The sequence below is a fragment of the Geotrypetes seraphini genome, chromosome 14, assembly GCF_902459505.1.
Source record: "Geotrypetes seraphini chromosome 14, aGeoSer1.1, whole genome shotgun sequence".
Lineage (NCBI taxonomy): Eukaryota > Metazoa > Chordata > Amphibia > Gymnophiona > Dermophiidae > Geotrypetes > Geotrypetes seraphini.
The window spans coordinates 21,556,067-21,580,579 of record NC_047097.1 but is presented as its reverse complement, the minus strand read 5'-3'; the positions used below and the strand labels follow the sequence as shown (position 1 = coordinate 21,580,579).

At 44.0% G+C, this 24,513-nt stretch overlaps 1 protein-coding gene across 1 annotated transcript in view; it reads left to right on the top strand.

Moving 5' to 3' along the window:
* The first annotated feature begins 435 nt into the window (after nt 1-435).
* Nucleotides 436-24,513, top strand: part of LOC117347959 (nitric oxide synthase-interacting protein-like) — a 74,214-nt gene continuing 50,136 nt past the window's right edge. Inside the window, exons 1-3 of the mRNA XM_033919480.1 lie at nt 436-577; nt 650-731; nt 1,572-1,713. Coding sequence (XP_033775371.1) covers nt 522-577; nt 650-731; nt 1,572-1,713 — 280 coding nt within the window. The 5' untranslated portion in view covers nt 436-521. The remainder of the gene's footprint in view (nt 578-649; nt 732-1,571; nt 1,714-24,513) is intronic.

The window sequence follows — 24,513 nt, the reverse complement described above, 5'->3', positions numbered from 1 at the left end:
AAAAAAAAAGATTTGAACCCTTAATTTCCTCTTACCCTCTTCTCTTGAATCCTCACAGCCTCTTCTCTTGGAGCAGTGTCAGCCCTACTCCTTAGTTGAGGTTTGAACCCTCAACCTCCGGTTACTAACCCAGCACTCAACCCTTGAGCTAGCCAGGCTTTCACACTAAGAGCTTTTCGGAACTTATATTTATCCATTTCTTTGTTCAAATCCTAGTAGTTGACACAAAATAGAGTTGAACCTTCAACCTCTTCTTTTGGAGTAGTAGCAGTCCTACTCCTTACCTGAGGCTCAAACCCTCAGCCTCCAGTTGCTAACCCAGCACACAACCCTTGAGCCAACCAGGTTTTCACAGCAGGAATTTTTCGGAACTTATATTTATCCTTTTCTGGGATCAAATCCTAGTAGTTGTCCAAAAAACATCAAAATAGAGTCTAATGTTGGCATAGCAGTACCAGAGGGATGATCCAGTGGTGACTGTGAGTACTGCACGTTAGAAACAATTATTCAGGTTCAAGTGGATGATAGAAGTGAATGCATGTGAGGCCTCTGGCAGGTGTTTCAAATGGACCATCAAGTAGACTTATCTCCTGTTTTGTTAGGCTTGTGTGATGACTGGTGAAACATTCTCTTATCTTCCTTTCCTTAGCCCTGACGGTTACATCTATGAGAAGGAAGCAATCCTGGAATACATTTTGCACCAGAAGAAGGAGATTACCCTGCAGCTGAAGGTACGTTGGCCATGGTTGATTTTCCTAGAGGGCAAAATTAGTGGCGTGTTATTAGACAAGCTGTGAGGACTCTTGCCGATGTGAATGCTGAGAACTAGAAACAGAAAGTTTGGCTGTGTGAGGGATCGCTATTGAAAAGCACCGATGCAGTTGGCTGGGGTAGGGGAGAGTTTAGGTTTTACCCACATAAGGCATGAACACATGAATGAGCTTTCAGTGGGGGTATTCTCATACCTGCTTGAAACCTGCCGCATCTCTGGGAGGATCATAAGCGAGGGCTCAGAGTCACAATTTCAGAAATCCCATCGCTATTGTAAAGTCCTCTTACTTGTGATGTCCTGTCCTGTCTGTCTGTCCAAATTAGATTGTCAGCTCTTCTGAGCAGGGGCTGTCTATTGAATGTTAAATGTACAGCGCTGCATACGCCTTTCAGCGCTATAGAAATGATAAATAGTAGTGTTCACGATAAGCCTCAAGACCTCGGTAGTGGCGCGTTTCACGTGAAGACTTTCGCCTCACAATTTGCTTGTATTGTCATTGGTCATGGAGAGAGTGTTTCAGGTCACAAATACCCCGATGTAACTTTAATATTTGAAAAACATTTATATGAGGAATAAAGTACATCGGGGTATTTGTGACCTGAAACACTCTCTCCATGCAAGCAAATTGTGAGGCGAGAGTCTTCACGTGAAACAAGTCCCTGCCAAGGTTTATTATAGGTCTGAGGACTTTATAACAGCACTGGCATCTCTGTGAGGAGACGGATGAGTTTGGGTGCTTGAGGGGGAAGGTGTCCTGGGTTACTTTTTTTCCTTCTCCTTGCCATTTCTGGCTGTGCAGGCATATGAAAAGCAGAGGAGCGAGCTGAAGACGGAGCAAGAGGAGCTGAGCAAAGCAGCCAAAGAGTCGCAAGTGAAAGGCTTTCTGGAGAAAGAAATGTCCATTGTCCTCAAACCTCTGAACCCTTTGACTGCAGTGCCAGGTACTGTGACTTAGAAAATTCAGACTATATCTTTCATGCTTGAAGCTGGCTTCGTATGCTGTCCAACATCCCGAGGGATATCCCATATTTGTACACATGTAAACATGGGCAAACTGGCTATGTGAAAATACACCCACTCATATAGTGTGCAGGGGGTGTACGCGGTACGTAAAAAACGTGCGCATTCCATGCAAGAAAATATGCTACTTGGGCGCAAAAGCGTGGGCATCCTTGCTTGTATTCGATGTGGCAATGAATCCCCTGCCTGAACAGAGCTTGATGTACAGAACTTAATTCTGCTTCTTTGATTATTTTAACTCGTAGTTCCTCTTTATTTTCCAGATTAAAAATGGCCAGTGCAAAAGTCTGCTTTAGTCAATTCTTGCTTTTTTGGGAGTTATATTGTATGGCAGCAGTGTGTGTGTTTGTGTACTCTTTAGCTCACACCTTTTCAATAGTCGCTCAAAACAAGGTAACATAGTAAATGACGGCAGATAGAGACCCAAATGGTCCTTTTGCTTAGATATTTCTTGGCCAGAAACCCAGAGCTCTGCCTGGTAGTGTGCTTAACCGTGCAAGTCTGCCCTGTACTGGCCTTAGTTCTTCAATATATAACATTATTTTCTGATTAGAGATCCTCTGCTTCTTTGAACTCTGTCACCGTTTTCCTCTCCACCACCTCCCTCGGGAGCGCATTCCATGCATCAATTAAAGATGAATTTCCTACCATTATTCTTGAGTCTACCACCCCTCAACCTCAAATTATGTCCTCTGGTTTTACCATTTTCCTTTCTCTGGAAAATATTTTGTTCTACGTTAATACCTTTCAAGTATTTGAACGTCTGAATCATATCTCCCCTGTCCCTCCTTTCCCCTAGGGTAAACATATTCAGGACTTCCAGTCTCTCCTCATACGTCTTTTGCCGCAAACCTCCTACCATTCTCTGGACCGCTTCAAGTCTTCTTATGTCCTTTGCCAGATACAGTCTCCACAATTGAACACAATACTCCAAGTGTGGCCTCACCAACAACCCGTCCAAGGGCATCAACACCTTCTTCTGCAACAGAGTAGACACGCCGGATGGTGTAAAGGACCTGGCGAAGCTTGAAGAATGGTTTGAAATTTGGCAGCTAAAATTTAATGCTAAGAAATGCAAGGTCATGCATTTGGGCTGCAAAAAACAGAGGGAACGGTACAGTTTATTGGGGAAAGAACTTATGCGCACGATGGAAGAGGGGGATTTGGGCGTGATTGTATGTGATAATGTTAAGGTGGCCAAACAGGTTGAAAAGGTGACGGCGAAAGCTAGAAGGTTGTTAGGTTGCATAGGGAGAGGCACGGCCAGTAGGAAAAAAGGGGGTATTGATGCCTTTGAATAAGGCTCTTTTGAGATCTCATTTAGAATATTGTGTACCATTCTGGAGGCCGCACCTTCAAATAGATGTAAAAAGTATTGAGTCGGTCCAGAGGAAGGTTACTAAAATGGTATGTGGTCCTCGTGATAAGGCGTATGGGGACAGACAATCTGTATACTTTGGAGGAAAGGCGGGAGAGGGGACATATGATAGAAATGTTTTAAATGCCTACGTAATATAAATGCGCATGAGTCGAGTCTCTTTCATTTGAAAGGAAACTCTGCAATGAGAGGGCATAGGATGAAGTTAAGAGGTGATAGGCTCTGGAGTAATCTAAGGAAATACAGTGGTGCCTCACACAACGAACTTAATTCGTTCCAGGAGCAAGTTTGTTATGCGAAAAGTTCGTTATGTGAAACGCGTTAAGTGCAGTGACTAACGACTGCCTGCAGTGCCTGCGCGGAAGGATGCAATACATCGGCAGCGATCGTGGAAGCTCGGGTGACTTCGTTGTGTGAAACGAAGTTCGTTGTATGAATCATGACATGAAGTTCGTTGTGTGCAGCGTTCGCTGTGCGAGGCGTCCTTTATGCGAGGCACCACTGTACTTTGTTACAGAAAGGGTGGTAGATATATGGAACAGTCTCCCAGAAGAGGTGGCGGAGACAGAGACGTCTCTGGTTCTCTGTTGGAGGAAAGTGTCCAAAGTGATCTATTTCTCTGTGCAGGGGAGCACACTGCATGCAAAGAGCGCAGGCTGCAGTGACTGCAGTGGCTGCTCCCCCTGCAAGTTTCTGCTTTTTCAGCCGAACAGAGAAATTTAAAAAAAAAAAAAATCTAGCAGAATGGTCCCCTCTCCCCTCCAGTTTCCGTGAAGATGTGGAGAATTGTTAAGCAGTGAAATAGTTTTGTGGGTGCTCTTTGGACTGCAGTTTGGAAAACGTGTATCTTTCATGTTTACAAATGTGCGAACATGGGTTTCACGCTGATGCACGGAATGTATTGCTTTTGTCTGACATCGTTTTGTTTTGGTTGTAGCATAATTCTATTAGCAGCATCGCATTATGAAAGTGAGTGTTGCAAGGGAGCAAGTTCAGAACCACCCTAGGAAGGGCTGCTCCTTTCCAGGTCTATACGTGGGTTTTTTTTTCTGGAAGTGCGTGTTTCTAAGTTCAGACAAGCACGTGGGCTAGTGAAATGGCACAAGCAAGACATAAAGGAGGTAAATGCATAATCTAGCCAAGGACTCAACTGTTTCATTCAGCTTTCAAAGTCGTCTTTTCGTCTGCTTGATTTATTTATCTGCTTCTTACTTTGTTTATTGAGTTATTGGTCAATTGGGATTTATTAACTGCCTTTACGAACAGATTATAGTTTATAGTCCTGTAATAGAGTGGATTTGTTGCATCTCATTAACATGTACTTCAGTGCTTACGACATCTTAGTAAGTTTTGGAAAAAGACCGGAACTGCAAATGTTGCTTCTGGGTAGGGGGGGCCAGGGAGAAATGACCCAGGGAGCGAATGGATCAGCGCACAGCTTTTAGCACGAACGTAATGCGAAAGCTTCAGTTGCCCAAGCGGTAAGAGAATCGTAACTTCCTTACTAAAACCACATCTATTTCAAGTGTCTTTGAGGTTCTAACCACTTAGGGAGGGCAGGGGGGAACCTGTTAGTACAGTTGATTTTCTGATGGGCAGGAGGGGGCGGGGAAGGAGCGTGGGGGAGTGGGGGCAGAGAAGAGGGTGGGGGAGGGGGTGCCTCTCTCCCTTGCTACGCCACCGAGTAGCTTAGTGGTTAGAACTGCCTCAGCACCCCGAGGTTGTGAGTTCAATCCTAGACTACTCCCTGTGACTCTGGGCAAGTCACTTAACCCTCCACTGCCCCAGGTACCCTAATCAGATTGTGAGCTTGCTGGGACAGCTAGGGAAAATACTTAAGAGTACCCGATTACTATTCAATGAATTGTAAACTGTTTTGGGTGAATCTCTTCATGAAAAGGCAGTAAATATCTCCTCATTAGAAAAAAAAAAAACTTGAATTTTGCTTCCCCACTGGTTAAAGGATGTAATTTTAAAAAATATCATCAACATCTCCTTTCTTACCAGGCAGCACTATGGAGGGTAAAGATCTGAAACAATTACTCATGCTTGCGAATACTTATGGGGAATTTAGGAGAAACCTAAAAACATATTAGTTCCTAAAGTACTTAGGCAGTTACATTGAACAATCTTTCCCCACAATAACCAACGGCTAAATCTCATCTCCACTAGTACTACTCAATCTGTAACTTAATTATTGTAAACCACATAGAACTTCATGGTCCAGCGGTATATAAACTGTTGTTGTTATTATTATTATTATTATTAATAAAGATAAAGGGAGAAGAAGGTGTGTGGTAGATAGAGAAGGGAGAAGATGAAGCCATCATTTAGGGGAAATGTAGTGAGGGCATTGGATGCTGTAAAGAAGTTTGAATTGCAATCCAGTTGGCTAGGATACGGTATCCGGAATGATTTTGCTGTGTGGAGAATATAAGGCAGAATCTGTAGGTTGAGAAGTTAGACAGTTCAGAGAGCTTGGCTGTAGTTGCTAAGCTCCTGATTCTGTAGGTGTCAATTACCGACAGGCGCCACTTCCCAAATTGCGGCTCCCAAGGACCCTAGGTACTGGAAAAGTAGACCGGGGTTTTACAGGCCTCCATTTCTGGTGCCTAGGGTCCTTACTGAATCGTAGCTAGTATCGCCTAGTGACAACGAAGCCCAGCACCACTCCTAAGCAAGCCCATTTCCAGACTTTGCCATCACTGGGTGATGCTAGGCGCCTTGGACCAAGACGCCGGTCCCCAAGGCTGTCTAGCTTTGTCTAAATTTTTTCAAATTAGTTTTCAAATGGTGCAACCAATTTTCTTGCCATTTAGAACCAATAAAACCCGTAAGTTTGTCGCCAGTAGGCAATGGACTTTCGGTGGCTTTTTGAGAATCCAGAGCTACTGTAAGTATCCATAGAGCATATGTTCTCATAGTGGAGAGTTTTTAGTTTCTTAATGAAATCTGGTGTGGTTAGATTCTACTCTGATGATCTTTGGAAGGTTATTCCAGGTCTTTGTACCAAGATAGCTAAGCTGTGAGCTAAATATGCACTTATATTTGACTCCTTTGGGAGAAGGAAAGATCATTCTGCACCCCTAAACATATACATCTCTGAAAAGTAAGATCTACATTCACCAATTAGTGCTGTGAAGATGTTACTGGGAGTTATAGAATCTCAGCTATATCTGTTTGTCTCCAGGTAGTTCATTTTTAATTTTAAATATCACTCCATTGTCTAAGCTCTTCAGGATGGAACACAATTTTCTGCAACCTCCTTTTGATTTAAATGTTTGAAAATTATGAAAGGAGCAGCAGCTGCCAGTTTGGACCCACTACCCAGTACATCAAAAGAAGTTTATTAATAGCATAACATAATCTGATTTCAATTTAATTAGTAGATCAAAAACAAGCCCGAGACTATTTCCACTGGAAATCAGATGGCAACAGAAAGGAAAGATTTGGCAGAAAATCTGAAGCGTATCAGAATAGCATCTTGGTTCTACACCAACTCTGCAGCAGGGTGCAAGGCTCCTTGGATTGAGACAGAAAAGTATAGAGCAACATTTTTTTTTTCGCATAATAACTTGTCCCCTAAACACTTTGCAGGAAAAGCAATGCTAATCCCTTAGATGTGGCAGACTGCCTGGTATTCTTGTGCGTCCTGAGAATTGGGAAAGCAGAACCTTATAAATAGACTCTCTTTTATTTTATTTATTTTTTTTTTGGGGGGGAGAGGAGGTTACTTTTAGGCTCTTATTTTAAACAAGGCTTCTCTCTGGGTACAGCTCTTACAAACGGAGCAAGTGAAGGCACTAGGCAGGGGCTCTGCTGGCCTCCACTGGGGGTTAGTCCCTTTGATGGCAAAAAGTGACATGGGTGAGAAGTTAGCTCTGGTTAGAGGATGTAAATTTATAAGACTTCATCAACCATCTGCTCTCGCATCAGGCAGCATTATGGGGTAAAGATCTGGAACAATTGCTTACGCCTACTACTTATGGGGAATTTAGGAAACGCCTAAAAACAAATCTGTTCCTAAAGTACTTAAGGCAACTAACCTGCACAATCTCATTCCACAATAACTGATCCTTAGAGCTGTTAATCACTTGCTTTTAACTTTGTTAAATCCACTCAATTTGTAACATCTTTTAATTATTGTAAACCGCATAGAACTTCACAGTCCTGCGGTATATAAACGGTTATATTATTATTATTATTCCCCTGGAGGAATTTCAATCAGGCTGAGATTATCACAGATTATGGTTTCTTAATGCTATTGTACAGTGTTTCAAAATAATGGGACCCCTTTTATTTTTCTCTACAATCAAATAAATGTTTGGGTGTCCAATAGCAGAACCTAGCTCACAAGTACTTATAAGTGTATGATAAAGCTATAAAAAGATCATATTACTGGACCTTTGCCATTTTCAATTAAAAAAAAAAAAAAATATATATATATATATATATTTTTAAAAGATCATATTATATCTAGGTAGTGTGATACATTTTTTTGCCAATAATGACATGTAAAGTCCGGACACATAGACCCGCCCCCCAGGCCGGCCCAGTTCCACCCATCCCTACCCTGTTACAGCCACACCCCAGCATCGCCCCCTCAGCCTGCTCGTCGACCTCCCAACGCGATCTGCTTTTCAAAACCCGGACAAAGTGGACATGTCCGGGTAAATCCAGACGTCGCGTAACCCTAGTGATGTCAGCACATAACAAAATTACTCCCGGCCCGGTGCAAGAAATGATTTGACGCTCAGGGAATGTCTAAGAGCATCAGAGCATTTAGCACTCTGGGCTGTGGTGGAAACCTCTACAGTGGCTTAGTAAAAAGGAGGGTGGGGTGGGAAGTGTTAAAGAGACAAATGAAAAAATTATGGAGTGAAAAAGTTTCTTAAAATGTTCTCTAGAAACCATTCAGTGGACTGAAGAAACTTATTTTCAGAATCGATGTTACTGCGCTACTTCGAGCACTGCCCTCCAGAGTTGACCCTGAAGTGTTCCCACCGCCGACGTCTTTTAGAAAACGTGCGTCCCGATTGGCTGGTTAGACAGCGGTAGGACTCCTACTGCCGCCTACGATCAGGACACTGTTTATAGAATATGGGCCTTACTGCCTACAGAATGGGTAGCAGTAAGTGCCCATGTGCTAATTTTTGCTAATGGCTACAACGGCATATGACCGTTAATTCAGAAAACCAGTCGTTTTCCAGCTGTGGGAAAAACGGCCATAGCACGCAGAAAACCCCACATAAAGGTTTGATTTGATTTAAATGATTTGATAAACCTACTTTTACACGAACTTATTGCATGAGTTGTGATGTGGGACCACATGGGTTTCATATTGAAATAAGACAGATCATTTTACACAGTGAAAATACAGAAATTAGTAGGGAAACTGCACGTGAATCCAATTTACGTGGATTGGTTTGGAGAGAGAAAATGACTTGATTGAATGCAATGTATTCTCTGGACAGTCATGGAAATCTGTGTCCTTGAGCTGCCACATGCTTGAAGGATGTGACAGGTTCATGCCCTGCATACACAAGAGATGCTCTGCGCCAGATTTCTGCCAGAAAAGTCTACCGTTAACCTTTGAGTCCACGGGCAGAGCAAAGACCGTGCTACACTATTGCACTAACTTCTGTGCGTGTCACTTAAAATCAGCACTGAAAAAAAAAAAACAACAAACCTTAGGCCCTCTTTTATTAAGGTGCGTTAAGTGTTTTAGCTAACTGGCCTGAGAACCAGGCTCAATTCCCACTGCACCAATTTGTGATTCTGGGAGTCACTTAACCCTCCATTTGCCCAGCTACAAAATAAGTACCTGTATATAATATGGAAACCACTTTGACTATAACCACAAACAGGCACAAGGCAACACCCATCTCCTTTCCCTGTTTATTAACTGTTCCATTGCAGAAGTAGTCGATTAGAAACCAGGTCTGCTGATGGGAAAAGGAGATCCAAATTTCCAAGGGCCAACAGGGCTTCATTTTCACAAGACTTGTTGAAGCTGAGAATTGGGCCTTCACTAATGAAAAGTGATGTAGTTGATAGCTCTTTAATTTTTTTAATTTTGATTTTTAAAATAATTTTTAATAGAAACATGATGGCAGATAAAGGCCAAATGGCCCATCCATAGCAACCACTATCTCCATCTCTCCCTAAGAGATCCCACATGCCTATCCCAGGCTTTCTTGAAATCAGACACAGTCTCTGACTCCACCACATCTACCGAGAGACTGTTCCATGCATTTACCATCATTTCTGTAAAAAATTATTTCCTTAGATGACTCCTGAGCCTGTCACCTTTTATCTTCAACCTATGCCTTCTCATTCCGGAGTTTCCTTTCAAATGAAAGCGATTTGCCTCGTGTGTCTTTATGCCACGTTTCTATCTTATCTTCCCTCGCCTTCCTTTCCTTCAAAGTACCATTTGACTGTGATACACAGCTGGGGATCTATATCTAATAACTCAGATCTTCAGGCAGCCAGTTTGAGCATATTACTCAAAATTTCCAGCTGAAATCTTCATTGATCTGTCATTGATTTTATATCTGTTTACTCAATGCTTATTTGATGCAGTTTTAACTACTTGATTCAGTGAAGAATTATACTGTGACTTACATTTCCTCCAAAGTATATTGAGACCTTTAAGTCTGCACCCATACGCCTTATGACGAAGACCCCTCTGTTTTTCCCTGCTTCTTATGGTGTTTATTTATTCATTCAATTTTTCTATACTGTTCTCCCAGGAGCTCAGAATGGTTTACTTGAATTTATTCAGGAACTCGAGTATTTTTCCCTGTCTGTCCCACAGGCTAACAATCTATCTCCTTTTCCTCCTTTATTATAAATTTATTATAAACTATTTGCACGTTGCCTTTCTATCCCCAGAGGAAAGGTGATTCATTAAATCTCCAATAAATAAAAACATGAAATAGAGGGATTGAGGTGTCTCCTCCCCCTGCAAAAGTCCTTTATTCTGGATTGCAACCGTTGCTCTAGGCAGGTTGTTCCATACGGCTTTGAAATCGAAGTGAAATCATTCCACTGACGTCTTGGCTGACTTCCTCCAGCGGCTGCCTCCACTATAGTTGGCAGAATGCCTTATGTACAACGATGCCTGCTGTAGGTCCTCCTACCGCTTGCCTATCTCAGATTTTCCACATAGTGCACAGTGGCATCCCAGGTGGGGAGAGAGATTTCATTAAGGCTTGTGTGTTTGTAGATCTTTGTCACCAAGCGAGAGGATCTCTTCTCTCCCTGATGCTGAAACTGATGGTGCAGGTTGTCAGGGGACAATATAAGATCCATGTTACACAGGCAGAAACTAGCAGTGGAAAGCGGAGAAGAAACCATCGTACCAAAGATCACTTGTGGAAGAGCTGCTGCTGGCTTTCTTCAGGTACCTAGTGTTCGGACTAATATTTTTAATTAGATCTGGTGCTAGCATTATTCAGGCTCAAGATATGGACACCGTCGGAAACCTGTTCTCTCATGTGGGTGTGTCAACATGCTTTTCATGTTTGTCTTGCTCTTTATTTCTAAATTTAATAAGACATTCAAAATGTACAAGTCAAAAAAGTTTTGTTGGTCATTCCAGGGATGGTAACCTTTCTATTCATAATGTCAGTGAAGAGATCAGAGCTCTCCAGAGCATTGAATTAGTCATTAGAAAGTTCTCTGTTTGTACAAAGCCCCAGACTGACTAGCCAAAAGGTTGGCCATGTACTCTCTGATCTCAGTTTTTGAACTGGTACATCTTTAAGTAGAAAATGGACATTTCTGTGCAGTCCACCCGGTGGATCATTGCCTAGGAAGGCCAAAACCCAAAGAAAGCGGAGGTGGTCCCTCTCTGCAAAAATTTCTTCAGTGGTTTCACCTGTGGAGAGTCTCTGCTAGTTTCTGCTTTCAGTCTTTTTAGCTCCTTTGCCCGTCTGAGCTCATCTGGGTTTCTAGCAATAACTTTTTTTTTTTTTAATCAGATGTTCTAGAAGCTTCAAAGTTATTTCAGCAAAGAGAAAAAATAGCTGTCATGTAAAACACAATTTCCAGCTGCCAAGCTGAAGGCAGGTAACTTGTTTTTAGCGTTGCTTGTTGAATGCTGTTGTGTATTTTTAACTGAGCATGTTAAAAGCTTCTATTCTCTTAGGAAATGAGAGCTTACTTGAACAGAATCTAAATCAGTGAATTTGCAGGCACCGTAGATGAACTATGCATTTGTGCTTTGGGGTTTTAAAGCACAGATAAATGTTTTTTCATTGCATTAGCCATCACTACTCCAAGTGGTATTTGTAGAAATAACCCTTAGAGCATCTAAAACTTACTCTCGGTGATTTAAAATGCATGCATGTTTTAGCTACATTAAAAGGGGGTGATGACAGGGGTGTCTGTATATTGTCAGAGTAAACACATGCCCTGTTTTTAATCTGTTCATGGGTTTCTCCCCTTCTCCTTCAACTGTATGAAGGAGGGGTGGGAGGCTTAATATCCATGTGCCTTCATAAGAACATATTTCATACTAAGATTTTTTTTAATTATTAATTCTGAGGGCAACATTCAGTGGCCAGCAAATTTAAAGATTTTTTTTTTAAAAAAGAGGTGGATATCTCCGAATCATCGAATAGCATGTCCCAGAAATATCAATATATCCCTTCTCATATGTCTTTAAGACTACTATGGGGCTCATTTAAAAAAAAAAAAAAAAAGTCTAAAAAGTGGCATTAAGAGGCAGATGGATGTTTTTCTCACCAAACCCTTTCAGTTCGCTATTTTCAAAACCTTTTTTTTTTTTTAAATATATTTTAATTGAGAATGGCAAATGATCCAGACAAGGAGTCACAAACAGCAAAGTAACCATATAGAAAGAACAAGGACATCAACGAAGGATCTAACAAAGGCAATCTGTATATCTATGCTGTTCATCTGGAATATATCTAAATCTCAAGGGGGCGTGGGCGGGACTAGGGCAAATATGTTACTGGCCGTATTGAGGAGGAAGAAGACATCTTTTTCCTTACAGGACCTAGGGCAACAAGAGGGCATCCGTTAAAAATCAAGGGTGGGAGACATTAGGAAGTATTTCTTCACTGAAAGGGTGGTTGATCGTTGGAATGATCCTCCACTTCAGGTAATTGAGGCCAGCAACGTGCTCGATTTAAAAAATAAAAATGGGATATATGTGGGTTCACTTCGAGGAAGTGCTTAGAGGGGAGGGTTCTTCGAGTGGGCAGACTTGTTGGGCCGATGGCCCTTTTCTGCCGTCATATTCTATGATTCTATGTAACACACTTTAAACCCGCAGGATAAAACCTCGGGCTAGCAATGCGCTTTTTACAGAATATATAAAAAAGGAATTCTTATGCATATAAAGATATTTTACAGTTTTATTTTTAATTTTGATGGTCGTTTTATATGGGGTTGTAACCGCGATACTGATATTTCAGGGCGCAAGAGGGCAGGAGAGTCGGCAAGGATAGTAAGCGACTGGTCCTCTGCAGTCGCTTCTTTTCGGATCGGCATACCCAATCGGTGTTTCTTCTTCTGCTTAGTGAATCGATGGCTTCCTACTTTTGCATGCCATTTCCCCTCATTTGCATGGATGGATCGGATCAGAGATTGATTGGGAAGCTGTTTAGTGAATCGGGTCGGAGAATGATCGTCGGGACAGGATCGGTAAGTTTAGTGAATCTAGCCCTTTGAATACTGGCTGAAATGGTTGTACTTCTCCCCTTCACATCTATCTCACCACACTCCACCTCTGTGCAGGTCTACAGTGAAAGTGAAAATCATTACATTCTCAACTGCATATTTACACCAGGTGGTATTTTATAAGAGGTGGCCCTTGTAGGCACTTATTTTCATGCACAAAATTATCCCCAGGCGCTCTGTCACTGCTGAGGGACAGGAAGAAGTATTCCAGTTCCACAGCACAGCAAGCGTTTGTCAACTTGAATGGTAAAGAGCCCGTGACGTACTGAGAATATTTGAATAGGTAGACCTTGTGTGACCTACATAAGACCAGCTGATAATATGGATTCTGCTGCACCATCGTGGACTGCACAGACAAAACAACTGCCTGGCGATTAGCAGTGTGCATAAAACAAACTCAGCTAAAAATGGACTGGAGAAATCGCTGTATAATTGCTTTCTCAGGAATTCAGCAAGAGCAGCTTAAGCACTAAGGTGAATGGAAACTCCTGCTGAGCCCCTGAAATTCTTGTGATTTGCCTTTAAGGAAAAGGTGCTTCCTTGTTAAAGAAATAATTATTCTAGTGGAAATGTTTGCCGGCTGTTGTCTTGCATGCTCCTCTTCCCAAAGAAGTGAGCTTGGCTTCCTTCAGCCTTCTAAGCCATGTGCTCTGATTGGTTCTCTTATTCCTTCTTGAGCTTGGTAGACCTCATGAGTGAGTTTCCAAGTACAGCATCATCTCTGTTGGTCTTCAGTTTTCAATCTCTCTCTTCTGTTTCTGAAACTGCTCCACCAGATCCAACCAGTAGCTGATCTCAGACTGGGACTGGGACTGAAGGTTCCCGACCATGGTCCTGAACTTCTCCAGCCTTCTATCATAGATGCTGAATGATTAGTTATTGTAAGCCACTTAGTTGTAAAAACGATTTGCGGGATATCAACAATTAATAAACTTAAAAGTTGAAATTGTTAACAGGGAGATTCTATGTATGGTATCTACCATCAGTAGGGTTACCAGAAGTCCAGATTTGCTCGGACGTATCCGCGTTAGGAGAGCAACTGCGCATGTGTGGATACAACACAGTGACATCATGCACGCATGCATGTGACATCATCATATTGCATCCGAGCGTGTGCAGATGCTCTCCCGATACGGTCCTGAGGACGAGAACAAGTTGAAGGGGTGGGGTTTCGGGGGGTGCAAGGCTGGGGGCAGAATGGGGCATGACTTGGGTGGAACTGGGAGCAGAGCTATGGGTCTGGATTTTACAGGAGTAAAATCTGGTAACCCTACCCATTAGGCACTACTTCTATGTTGAATTTTTGGCATGGAAAAGCAATCTAAAGATGCCAAGGCCCAGAAACAGGGCAGGTAGCAGATCCACTTGAAAACACTCAAGTGTTATTCTATAAGTGGGTGCATAAGTGTTTCCACAATGATCTGAAAAGAGGCATAACTCGGAGAGGGACACTGGTGGGTCAAGCGTTCCCTTAAAATGTGCAAACTATTATAGTGTGCACAGAACCCAAGAAAGTATGGATCTGACCTCAACTTGCACTTTAGTGTAAATCCTTGTGCCCAAATTAAAGCACAGATCCCAGCACTATGAGCTGGATTGTATAAATGGCATAAAAAATGTCTGTCAAACAAAAAAAGGTCACGGTGGAGTCTTTTCAACCAGTGATAAAGTCTTTATTAAACAATTAAAAGTCCACACAAGGATCCCTGTTTTGGCGTATGGAAACGTCTTCCTCAGGGGACAGTATTAAAAAACATATAGCACAAATTAAAACATTAAGAAACATGCGTATTAAAAACATGGAACCATCTAAATGAAAGGCAAACCTATGCAGACTGTGTAAAAAAACATAAAATGCAGAATAAAATAGAAAATAAAAGTCTGTCAAAATACATAATAACGTCAAAGGAGCATGTAGTTCATATAAAAAACATCAGACACATGAAGCATAAGATATATTCATACATAAAACAACATTTTAAAAAATCCAAGTATAAAAACCCAGCAAGAGAAGGAAAAGGCATAAGGCATGGTATATATAGACAACAATCAAAAATACATAATGTATTTTTCGCTCCATAAAATGCACTTTTCCCACCCCCAAAAAGGGTATAGAAAAGTAAGGGTGTCTTATGGAGCAAAAACACCTCCACACCAGTGTTCCCTCTAAGCTGCGCTGGCGTGCGCTGGCGCACAAAATATTAGGTCGCAGAGCACAAGTTTCTCGTCACAGCGCAGGACCGGCAAGATTGACTCATTTGAACTTCCTGCATCAGCATCGGAAGCATGCGCTGGGCCGGAGAGATCTTGGGGAGCCTCCGACAGTGGCTTTCTCCCCTCTCTGCAGCTCTCCTTTACTTCCCAGCGCAGCGATTCACGAAGGCAGCCTCGGGGCTTTTGCTGAGTCGCGGCTGCCTCTGATGATGCAACTTCCTCTTTCCTCAGAGGCGGCGCGACACAACAAAGGACCCGAGGCTGCCTTCGTGAATCGCTGCGCTGGGAAGTAAGAAGAGCTGCTGGGAGGGGAGAAAACCACTATCAGTCTGGGAAGCTGCTGGGCAGGGGAAAAAAGGGACAGCTGCTACTGGAAAGGGAGAAGGAGAGATGCTTCTGGGAGGGGAGGAGGGAAAGGAATCTGGGAAGCTGCTGGGCCAGGAAAAAAAAGGGACAGCTGCTACTGGAGAGGGAGAAGGAGAAGGAGAGATGCATCTGGGAGGGGAGGAGGGAAAGGAATCTGGGAAGCTGCTGGGCCAGGAAAAAAAAGGACAGCTGCTACTGGAGAGGGAGAAGAAGGAGAGATGCTTCTGGGAGGGGAGGAGGGAAAGGAATCTGGGAAGCTGCTGGGCAAGGAAAAAAAGGGACAGCTGCTACTGGATAAGGAGAAGAAGGAGAGATGCTTCTGGGAGGGGAGGAGGGAAAGGAATCTGGGAAGCTGCTGGGCAAGGAAAAAAAGGGACAGCTGCTACTGGATAAGGAGAAGAAGGAGAGATGCTTCTGGGAGGGGAGGAGGGAAAGGAATCTGGGAAGCTGCTGGGCTAGGAAAAAAAGGGACAGCTGCTACTGGATAAGGAGAAGAAGGAGAGATGCTTCTGGGAGGGGAGGAGGGAAAGGAATCTGGGAAGCTGCTGGGCTAGGAAAAAAAGGGACAGCTGCTACTGGAGAGGGAGAAGGAGACGGAGAGATGCTTCTGGGAGGGGAGGAGGGAAAGGAATCTGGGAAGCTGCTGGGCAAGATAAAAAAAGGGACAGCTGCTACTGGAGAGGGAGAAGAAGGAGAGATGCTTCTGGGAGGGGAGGAGGGAAAGGAATCTGGGAAGCTGCTGGGCAAGGAAAAAAAAGGGACAGCTGCTACTGGAGAGGGAGACGGAGAGATGCTGCTGGGAGGGGAGGAAGGGAAGAGAGTTACTGCTGGACAGGAGGCTGGGAGAAAGAAAGAAAGGGGGCAGGCAGGGAAACAGAAGGAAAGAAGAGAAACAGAAAAAAAGAAAGAAAGGTCAGGGAGAGAGGAAGAAAAAGTTGGGGGAGGGAATGAGGTGTGGAGGAGAGAAAGCATACAGGCTGATAGAAGGGAAGAAAGATTGGATGCACAGTCAGAAGAAGAAAGTGCAACCAGAAATCACCAGACAAGGTAGGAAAAATGATTTTATTTTAAATTTAGCAAAGTGGAGGCAGTATTACCACAGTTTTCAAAGGAATTTGCCCAAATAACTTAATAGTTAACTGGGTAAATTCCCAGAGATGAAAACTTCCCTTCACTTACTATGCACAGTTCTGAATTTATATCTGCTGTCTATATTTTACAATATGGTCCCCTTTTACTAAACCGCAATAGTGGTTTTTAGCGCAGGGAGCCTATGAGCGTCAAGAGCAGTGCTGGGCATTCAGCGCAGCTCCCTGCGCTAAAAACTGCTATTGTGGTTTAATAAAAAGGATGGAGGGTATATTTGTCTATTTTTGTATGCTATAAAAACCAAATACAGAGAGAGACTGAGAGCTGTTGACGAAGAGCTACGTGTGTGTCTTTCTTCCATTCCAGCCAGAATATCAGCTTTGTGTTCAGCCAAACAGGCCCAGGTTTCGCACTGAATAAAGTATTTTATAATTTTTATAATTTTTATTTCATAATAAAGTAATTATAAAATACTTTCTTTGTGTTTATTTGATTCCTATTCAAGAGAATTACTTTATATATAGTCAATATAGGCAGAGAGTTAAATTTTTTAACATTTTCTAATGGTGGTGTGCCTCGTGATTTTTTTCATGAAACAAGTGTGCCTTTGCCCAAAAAAGGTTGAAAAACACTGGTCTAGAAATTGAAAGCATCAAACGTATTGTCTTCTGGACTGTTTTTAATTTACAGTTTACACATATGGATGTAACAGACATAACTACATTTGTTGTAAAACATTTATTAAGATATCATTTCATCCCTACAATTTCTGTGTTCTTAAAAATATTATTTAACGTTATTTAATTTAGCGTGTAGGCCTAAAATTCCTTTGAATACCTCGTCCTCATGTATCAGCAACTTTGACAACATATTTATTTGGCTCATAACTTGCTGGCGCCCGATATTTTTAGCTCACAGTGAAAAAAGTTTGCTCACAACACCCGCCCGCTTAGAGGGAACACTGCAGAGTCCACACCCCCATGGTAATTTTTAAAGTTGTGGTGCTCTCCTCCTGTCTTTGGAAGCAGAGCGGCGCAACGCAGGAGCTCCACTCACTAATTAGCTGATGTCACTTCTCGATGAGAAGGCAGTAAGCGCAAAGGAATTTCCTTGCCGTTTCTGAGGATCTTCCCCATAAAGAGGAATTTCCTCGATCTAATATTGCGTCTACGACCCCTAGCTGCTTCAGAGGACTTTCCCCGTAAAAAGGAATTTCATTGCACTGATCGCACATCTACCACCCAAAACAACATTAGAGGAACTTCCCCATAAAGAGGAATTTCCTCACTCTGCTCTCGCATCTACCACCCCAACTGCTTCAGAGGAACTTCCCCATAAAGAGGAATTTCCTCAATCTAATATTGCGTCTACCACCCCTAGCTGCTTCTGAGGACTTTCCCCATAAAGAGGAATTCCTTGCACTGCTCGCACATCTACCACCCCAAGCCGCATCAGATGACTTTCCCCGTAAAGAGGAATTTCCTCACTAGGCTCTTGATTGTACCACCCGAAGCTGCTTCAGAGGAAGTTCCCCATAAAGAGAAATTTCCTCGCTCTAATATTGCGTCTACCACCCATAGCTCCTTCAGAGGAATATCCCCATAAAGAGGAATTTCCTCGCTTTGGTGTCATGTCTACCACCCCCTAGCCCCTTTAGAGGATTTTCTCCGTAAAGAGGAATATCCTCTCTCTGCTCTCGCAGCTACCACCCCAATCTGCTTCAGAGGAACTTCCCCATAAAGAGATATTTCCTCACTTTAATATTGCGTCTACCACCCATAGCTGCTTCTGAGGACTTTCCCCGTATAGAGGAATTACCTCATACAGCTTTCGCATCTACCACCCCAAACCGCATCAGAGGAACTTCCCCACAAAGCGAAATTTCCATGCACTGCTCTAGAGTCTTCCACCCCTAGCAGCTTCAGAGGACTTTCCCCGTAAAGAGGAATTCCTTGCACTGCTCGCACATCTACCACCCCAAACTGCATTAGAGGAACTTCCCCATAAAGAGGAATTTCCTTGCACTGCTCTAGCTTCTACCACCCTTAGCAGCTTCAGAGGACTCTCCCCTAAAGAGGAAATTCCTCACTCTGGTCTTACATCTACCACCCCAAGCTGCTTCAGAGGAACTTCCCCATAAAGAGGAATTTCCTCACTCTAATATTGCGACTATCACTCCTAGCTGCTTCTGAGGACTTTCCCCGTAAAGAGGAATTCATTGCACTGATCGCACATCTACCACCCAAAACAACATTAGAGGAACTTCCCCATAAAGAGGAATTTCCTTGCACTGCTCTAGCGTCTACCACCCCTAGCAGCTTCAGAGGACTCTCCCCTAAAGAGGAAATTCCTCACTCTGGTCTTACATCTACCACCCCAAGCCGTATCAGAGGACATTCCCCGTAAAGAGGAATTTCCTCACTCTGCTCTCGCATCTACCACCCCAACTGCTTCAGAGGAACTTCCCCATAAAGAGGAATTTCCTCAATCTAATATTGCGTCTACCACCCCTAGCTGCTTCTGAGGACTTTCCCCGTAAAGAGGAATTCCTTGCACTGCTCGCACATCTACCACCCCAAGCCGCATCAGAGGACTTTCCCCATAAAGAGGAATTTCCTCACTAGGCTCTTGCTTCTACCAGCCGAAGCTGCTTCAGAGGAAATTCCCCATAAAGAGAAATTTCCTCGCTCTAATATTGCGTCTACCACCCATAGCTCCTTCAGAGGAATATCCCCATAAAGAGGAATTTCCTCGCTTTGGTGTCATGTCTACCACCCCCTAGCCCCTTTAGAGGATTTTCTCCGTAAAGAGGAATATCCTCTCTCTGCTCTCGCAGCTACCACCCCAATCTGCTTCAGAGGAACTTCCCCATAAAGAGATATTTCCTCACTTTAATATTGCGTCTACCACCCATAGCTGCTTCTGAGGACTTTCCCCTTAAAGAGGAATTCCTTGCACTGCTCGCACATCTACCACCCCAAACTGCATTAGAGGAACTTCCCCATAAAGAGGAATCTCCTTGCACTGCTCTAGCTTCTACCACCCTTAGCAGCTTCAGAGGACTCTCCCCTAAAGAGGAAATTCCTCACTCTGGTCTTACATCTACCACCCCAAGCTGCTTCAGAGGAACTTCCCCATAAAGAGGAATTTCCTCACTCTAATATTGCGACTATCACTCCTAGCTGCTTCTGAGGACTTTCCCCGTAAAGAGGAATTCATTGCACTGATCGCACATCTACCACCCAAAACAACATTAGAGGAACTTCCCCATAAAGAAGAATTTCCTTGCACTGCTCTAGCGTCTACCACCCCTAGCAGCTTCAGAGGACTCTCCCCTAAAGAGGAAATTCCTCACTCTGGTCTTACATCTACCACCCCAAGCCGCATCAGAGGACTTTCCCCGTAAAGAGGAATTTCCTCACTCTGCTCTCGCATCTACCACCCCAAGCTGCTTCAGAGGAACTTCCCCATAAAGAGAAATTTCCTCGCTCTAATATTGCGTCTACCACCCATAGCTGCTTCAGAGGAATTTCCCCATAAAGAGGAATTTCCTGGCTTTGGTGTCATGTCTACCACCCCTAGCCCCTTTAAAGGACTTTCCCCGTAAAGAGGAATTTCCTCTCTCTGCTCTCGCATCTACCACCCAAGCTGCTTCAGAGGAACTTCCCCATAAGGAGAAATTTAATTGCTCTAATATTGCGTCTACAACCCATAGAGAAATTCCTAATAATACCCTATCGCCACCACCCCTAACCGCTTCAGAGGAATTTCCCCATAAAGAGGAATTTCCTCGCTTTGGTATCATGTCTACCACCACTAGCCCCTTTAGAGGACTTTCCCCGTAAAGAGGAATATCCTCTCTCTGCTCTCCCATCTACCACCCCAAGCTGCTTCAGAGAAACTTCCCCATAAAGAGGAATTTCCTCGATCTGATATTGCGTCTACCACCCCTAGCTGCTTCTGAGGACTTTCCCCGTAAAGAGGAATTCCTTTCACTGCTCGCACATCTACCACCCCAAACTGCATTAGAGGAACTTCCCCATAAAGAGGAATTTCCTTGCACTGCTCTAGCATCTACCACCCCTAGCAGCTTCAGAGGACTTTCCCCATAAATAGGAATTTCCTCACTCTGCTCTCACATCTACCACCCCAAGCTGCTTCAGAGGAACTTCCCCATAAAGAGGAATTTCCTCGCTCTAATATTGCGTCTACCACCCATAGCTATTTGCTGTTTCAACTCCTCCAAGTGCTCTGGAAGCTGAATTGGCTTCACAACTCCTCCTGCTGAGTCGACTCCCGAACCAAGCTGGTCAGAAGAGGGAACACCCCGTGACATTCTCTCCTCCATCTGCTGCTCTAACGCCCCAAGACGACTCGGAGGATTCCGCTTCTCCGGAGATATCTTTGTTGCCTTGAGGCCCGCCTTCAGCGGGCGTGTCTCTCCAAGCCGAGGAAACCTCCGTCTGACTCGTTCGTGTCCCACGCTGGTGGCTTAGCTCCAACTACTCACGGCCATCTTCCTTAAGCCACTCTCCTCATCTCCGTGGCTCTTAAAAGAGCCTTTGCTTAGAAGCAGCTCTTTTGGCTCTTAAAAGAGCCTTTGCTTAGATTCTAGCTCTTTTAGCTCTTAAAAACAAAGATATCTCCGGAGAAGCGGAGTCCTCCGAGTCGTCCTGGGGCGTTAGAGCAGCAGATGGAGGTGAGAACGTCACGGGGTGTTCCCTCTTCTGACCAGCTGAGTTCGGGAGTCGACTTAGCAGGAGGAGTTGTGAAGCCAATTCAGCTACCAGAGCACTTGGAGGAGTTGAAACAGCAATTGCCTCTACCACCCCAAGCTGCTTCAGAGGAACTTCCCCATAAAGAGGAATTTCCTCACTCTAATATTGCGACTATCACCCCTAGCTGCTTCTGAGGACTTTCCCCGTAAAGAGGAATTCCTTGCACTGATCACACATCTACCACCCAAAACAACATTAGAGGAACTTCCCCTAAAGAGGAATTTCCTTGCACTGCTCTAGCGTCTTCCACCCCTAGCAGCTTCAGAGGACTTTCCCCAAAAGAGGAAATTCCTCACTCTGGTCTTACATCTACCACCCCTAGCTCCTACAGAGGACTTTCCCCGTAAAGAGGAATTTCCTCACTCTGCTCTCGCATCTATCACCCCAAGCTGCTTCAGAGGAACTTCCCCATAAAGAGGAATATCCTCGATCTAATATTGCGTCTACCACCCCTAGCTGCTTCTGAGGACTTTCCCCGTAAAGACGAATTCCTTGCACTGATCGCACATCTACCACCCAAAACAACATTAGAGGAACTTCCCCTAAAGAGGAATTTCCTTGCACTGCTCTAGCGTCTTCCACCCCTAGCAGCTTCAGAGGACTCTCCCCTAAAGAGGAAATTCCTCACTCTGGTCTTACATCTACCACCCCAAGCCGCATCAGAGGACTTTCCCCGTAAAGAGGAATTTCCTCACTCTGCTCTCGCATCTACCACCCCAACTGCTTCAGAGGAACTTCCCCATAAAGAGAAATTTCCTCGCTCTAATATTGCGTCTACCACCCATAGCTGCTTCAGAGGAATTTCCCCATAAAGAGGAATTTCCTCGCTTTGGTGTCATGTCTACCACCCCTAGCCCCTTTAAAGGACTTTCCCCGTAAAGAGGAATATCCTCTCTCTGCTCTCGCATCTACCACCCCAAGCTGCTTCAGAGGAACTTCCCCATAAAGAGGAATATCCTCGATCTAATATTGCGTCTACCACCCCTAGCTGCTTCTGAGGACTTTCCCCGTAAAGACAAATTCCTTGCACTGGTCGCACATCTACCACCCAAAACAACATTAGAGGAACTTCCCCTAAAGAGGAATTTCCTTGCACTGCTCTAGCATCTTCCACCCCTAGCAGCTTCAGAGGACTCTCCCCTAAAGAGGAAATGCCTCACTCTGGTCTTACATCTACCACCCCAAGCCGCATCAGAGGACTTTCCCCGTAAAGAGGAATTTCCTCACTCTGCTCTCGCATCTACCACCCCAACTGCTTCAGAGGAACTTCCCCATAAAGAGAAATTTCCTCGCTCTAATATTGCGTCTACCACCCATAGCTGCTTCAGAGGAATTTCCCCATAAAGAGGAATTTCCTCCCTCTGCTATCACCTCCACCATCCATTGGCCGCTTCGGAGGATAATTTCAATGAAGAGGAATTTGCTCCCACTGCTGTCGCCTCCACCACCCATCGGCCAAACCGGAGGACCTTCTCCATGAAGAGGAATTTCCTCCCACTGCTCTAGCCTTTAACACCCATCGGCCGCTTCGGAGGTTCTTCCCCGTGAAGAGGAATTTCATCCCATTGCTGTCGCCTCCACCACCCATTGGCCGAATCGGAGGACTTTCCCCGTGAAGAGGAATTTGCTCCCAGTGCTGTAGCCTCCACCACCCATCGGCCGATTCGGAGGACCATCCCCGTAAAGAGGAATTTTGTCCTACTGCTCTAGCCTCCACCACGCATCGGCCGCTTCGGAGGACCTTCCCCGTGAAGAGGAATTTCATCCCACTACTGTTACCTCCAACACCCATTGGCCGAATGCAGGTGCTTCCCCATGAAGAGGAATATCCTCTCACTGTTCTAGCATCCAACACCCATCAGCAGCTTGGGATGACCTTCTCCGTGAAGAGGAATTTCCTCCTACTGCTCTAGCCTCCACCACTCATCGGCCGAATCGGACGACCTTCCCCGTGAAGAGGAATTTCCTTCCACTACTGTCACCTTCACCACCCATCGGCCAAATCGTAGGATCTTTCCCGTGAAAAGGAATTTCCTCCCAGTGCTGTCGCCTCCACCACCCATCGGTCGCTTCAGAGGATCTTCCCCATGAAGAGGAATTTCCTCCCATTACTGTCGCCTTCATCACCCATCGGCCGAATCGGAGGACCTTCCCCGTGAAGAGGAATTTCCCCCCACTGCAGTCGCCTCCACCACCAATCGGCCTAATCGGAGGACTTTCAAGTTCAAGTTTAAGTTTCAAGTTTCAAGTTTATTTAAACTTTTGATGAATCGCCTATTACTATTTCTAGGAAATGTACATAATATGGTAAAAAAGAATTAAGAAACTTAACATAATAATAATGATAACAATAATTAACAATTAGAACATACATGAAAGCTAGGGATAGTGTTAAAGTTAAAATTTTGGGTATAATAAGAAAAAAGGAAAAAAACTAAAGGGTAAGGTAAATAAAAAAAAAAAAATAATGCCAGGGCACAATCTATAAGCATTAATACAAACAGATAAAAAGTTTAAAAATTAAGAATTAAAGATTTAAAGCGTCTTTAAATAAATAAGTTTTTAAAAGCGTTTTAAATGTTGCAGTATCTTGTTCTATTCTAATAAATTGAGGAAGGTTATTCCACCATTGTGGTCCAGCGACAGTAAACATATCTGCTCTTCTAGTCCCTATAATTTTTAAAGATGGTACAGTTAGTAAGCATTGATCAGATGAACGTAGAGAACGTTGGGTTTTGTAAGGGATCCCCGTGAAGAGGAATTCCTTGCACTGCTCGCACATCTACCACCCCAAACTGCATTAGAGGAACTTCCCCATAAAGAGGAATTTCCTTGCACTGCTCTAGCATCTACCACCCTTAGCAGCTTCAGAGGACTCTCCCCTAAAGAGGAAATTCCTCACTCGGGTCTTACATCTACCACCCCAAGCTCCTTCAGAGGATTTCCCCGTAAAGAGGAATTTCCTCGCTCTGCTCTCGCATCAACCACACCAAGCTACATTAGAGGAACTTCCCAATAAAGAGGAATTTCCATGCACTGCTCTAGAGTCTTCCACCCCTAGCAGCTTCAGAGGACTTTCCCCGTAAAGAGGAATTCCTTGCACTGCTCGCACATCTACCACCCCAAACTGCATTAGAGGAACTTCCCCATAAAGAGGAATTTCCTTGCACTGCTCTAGCTTC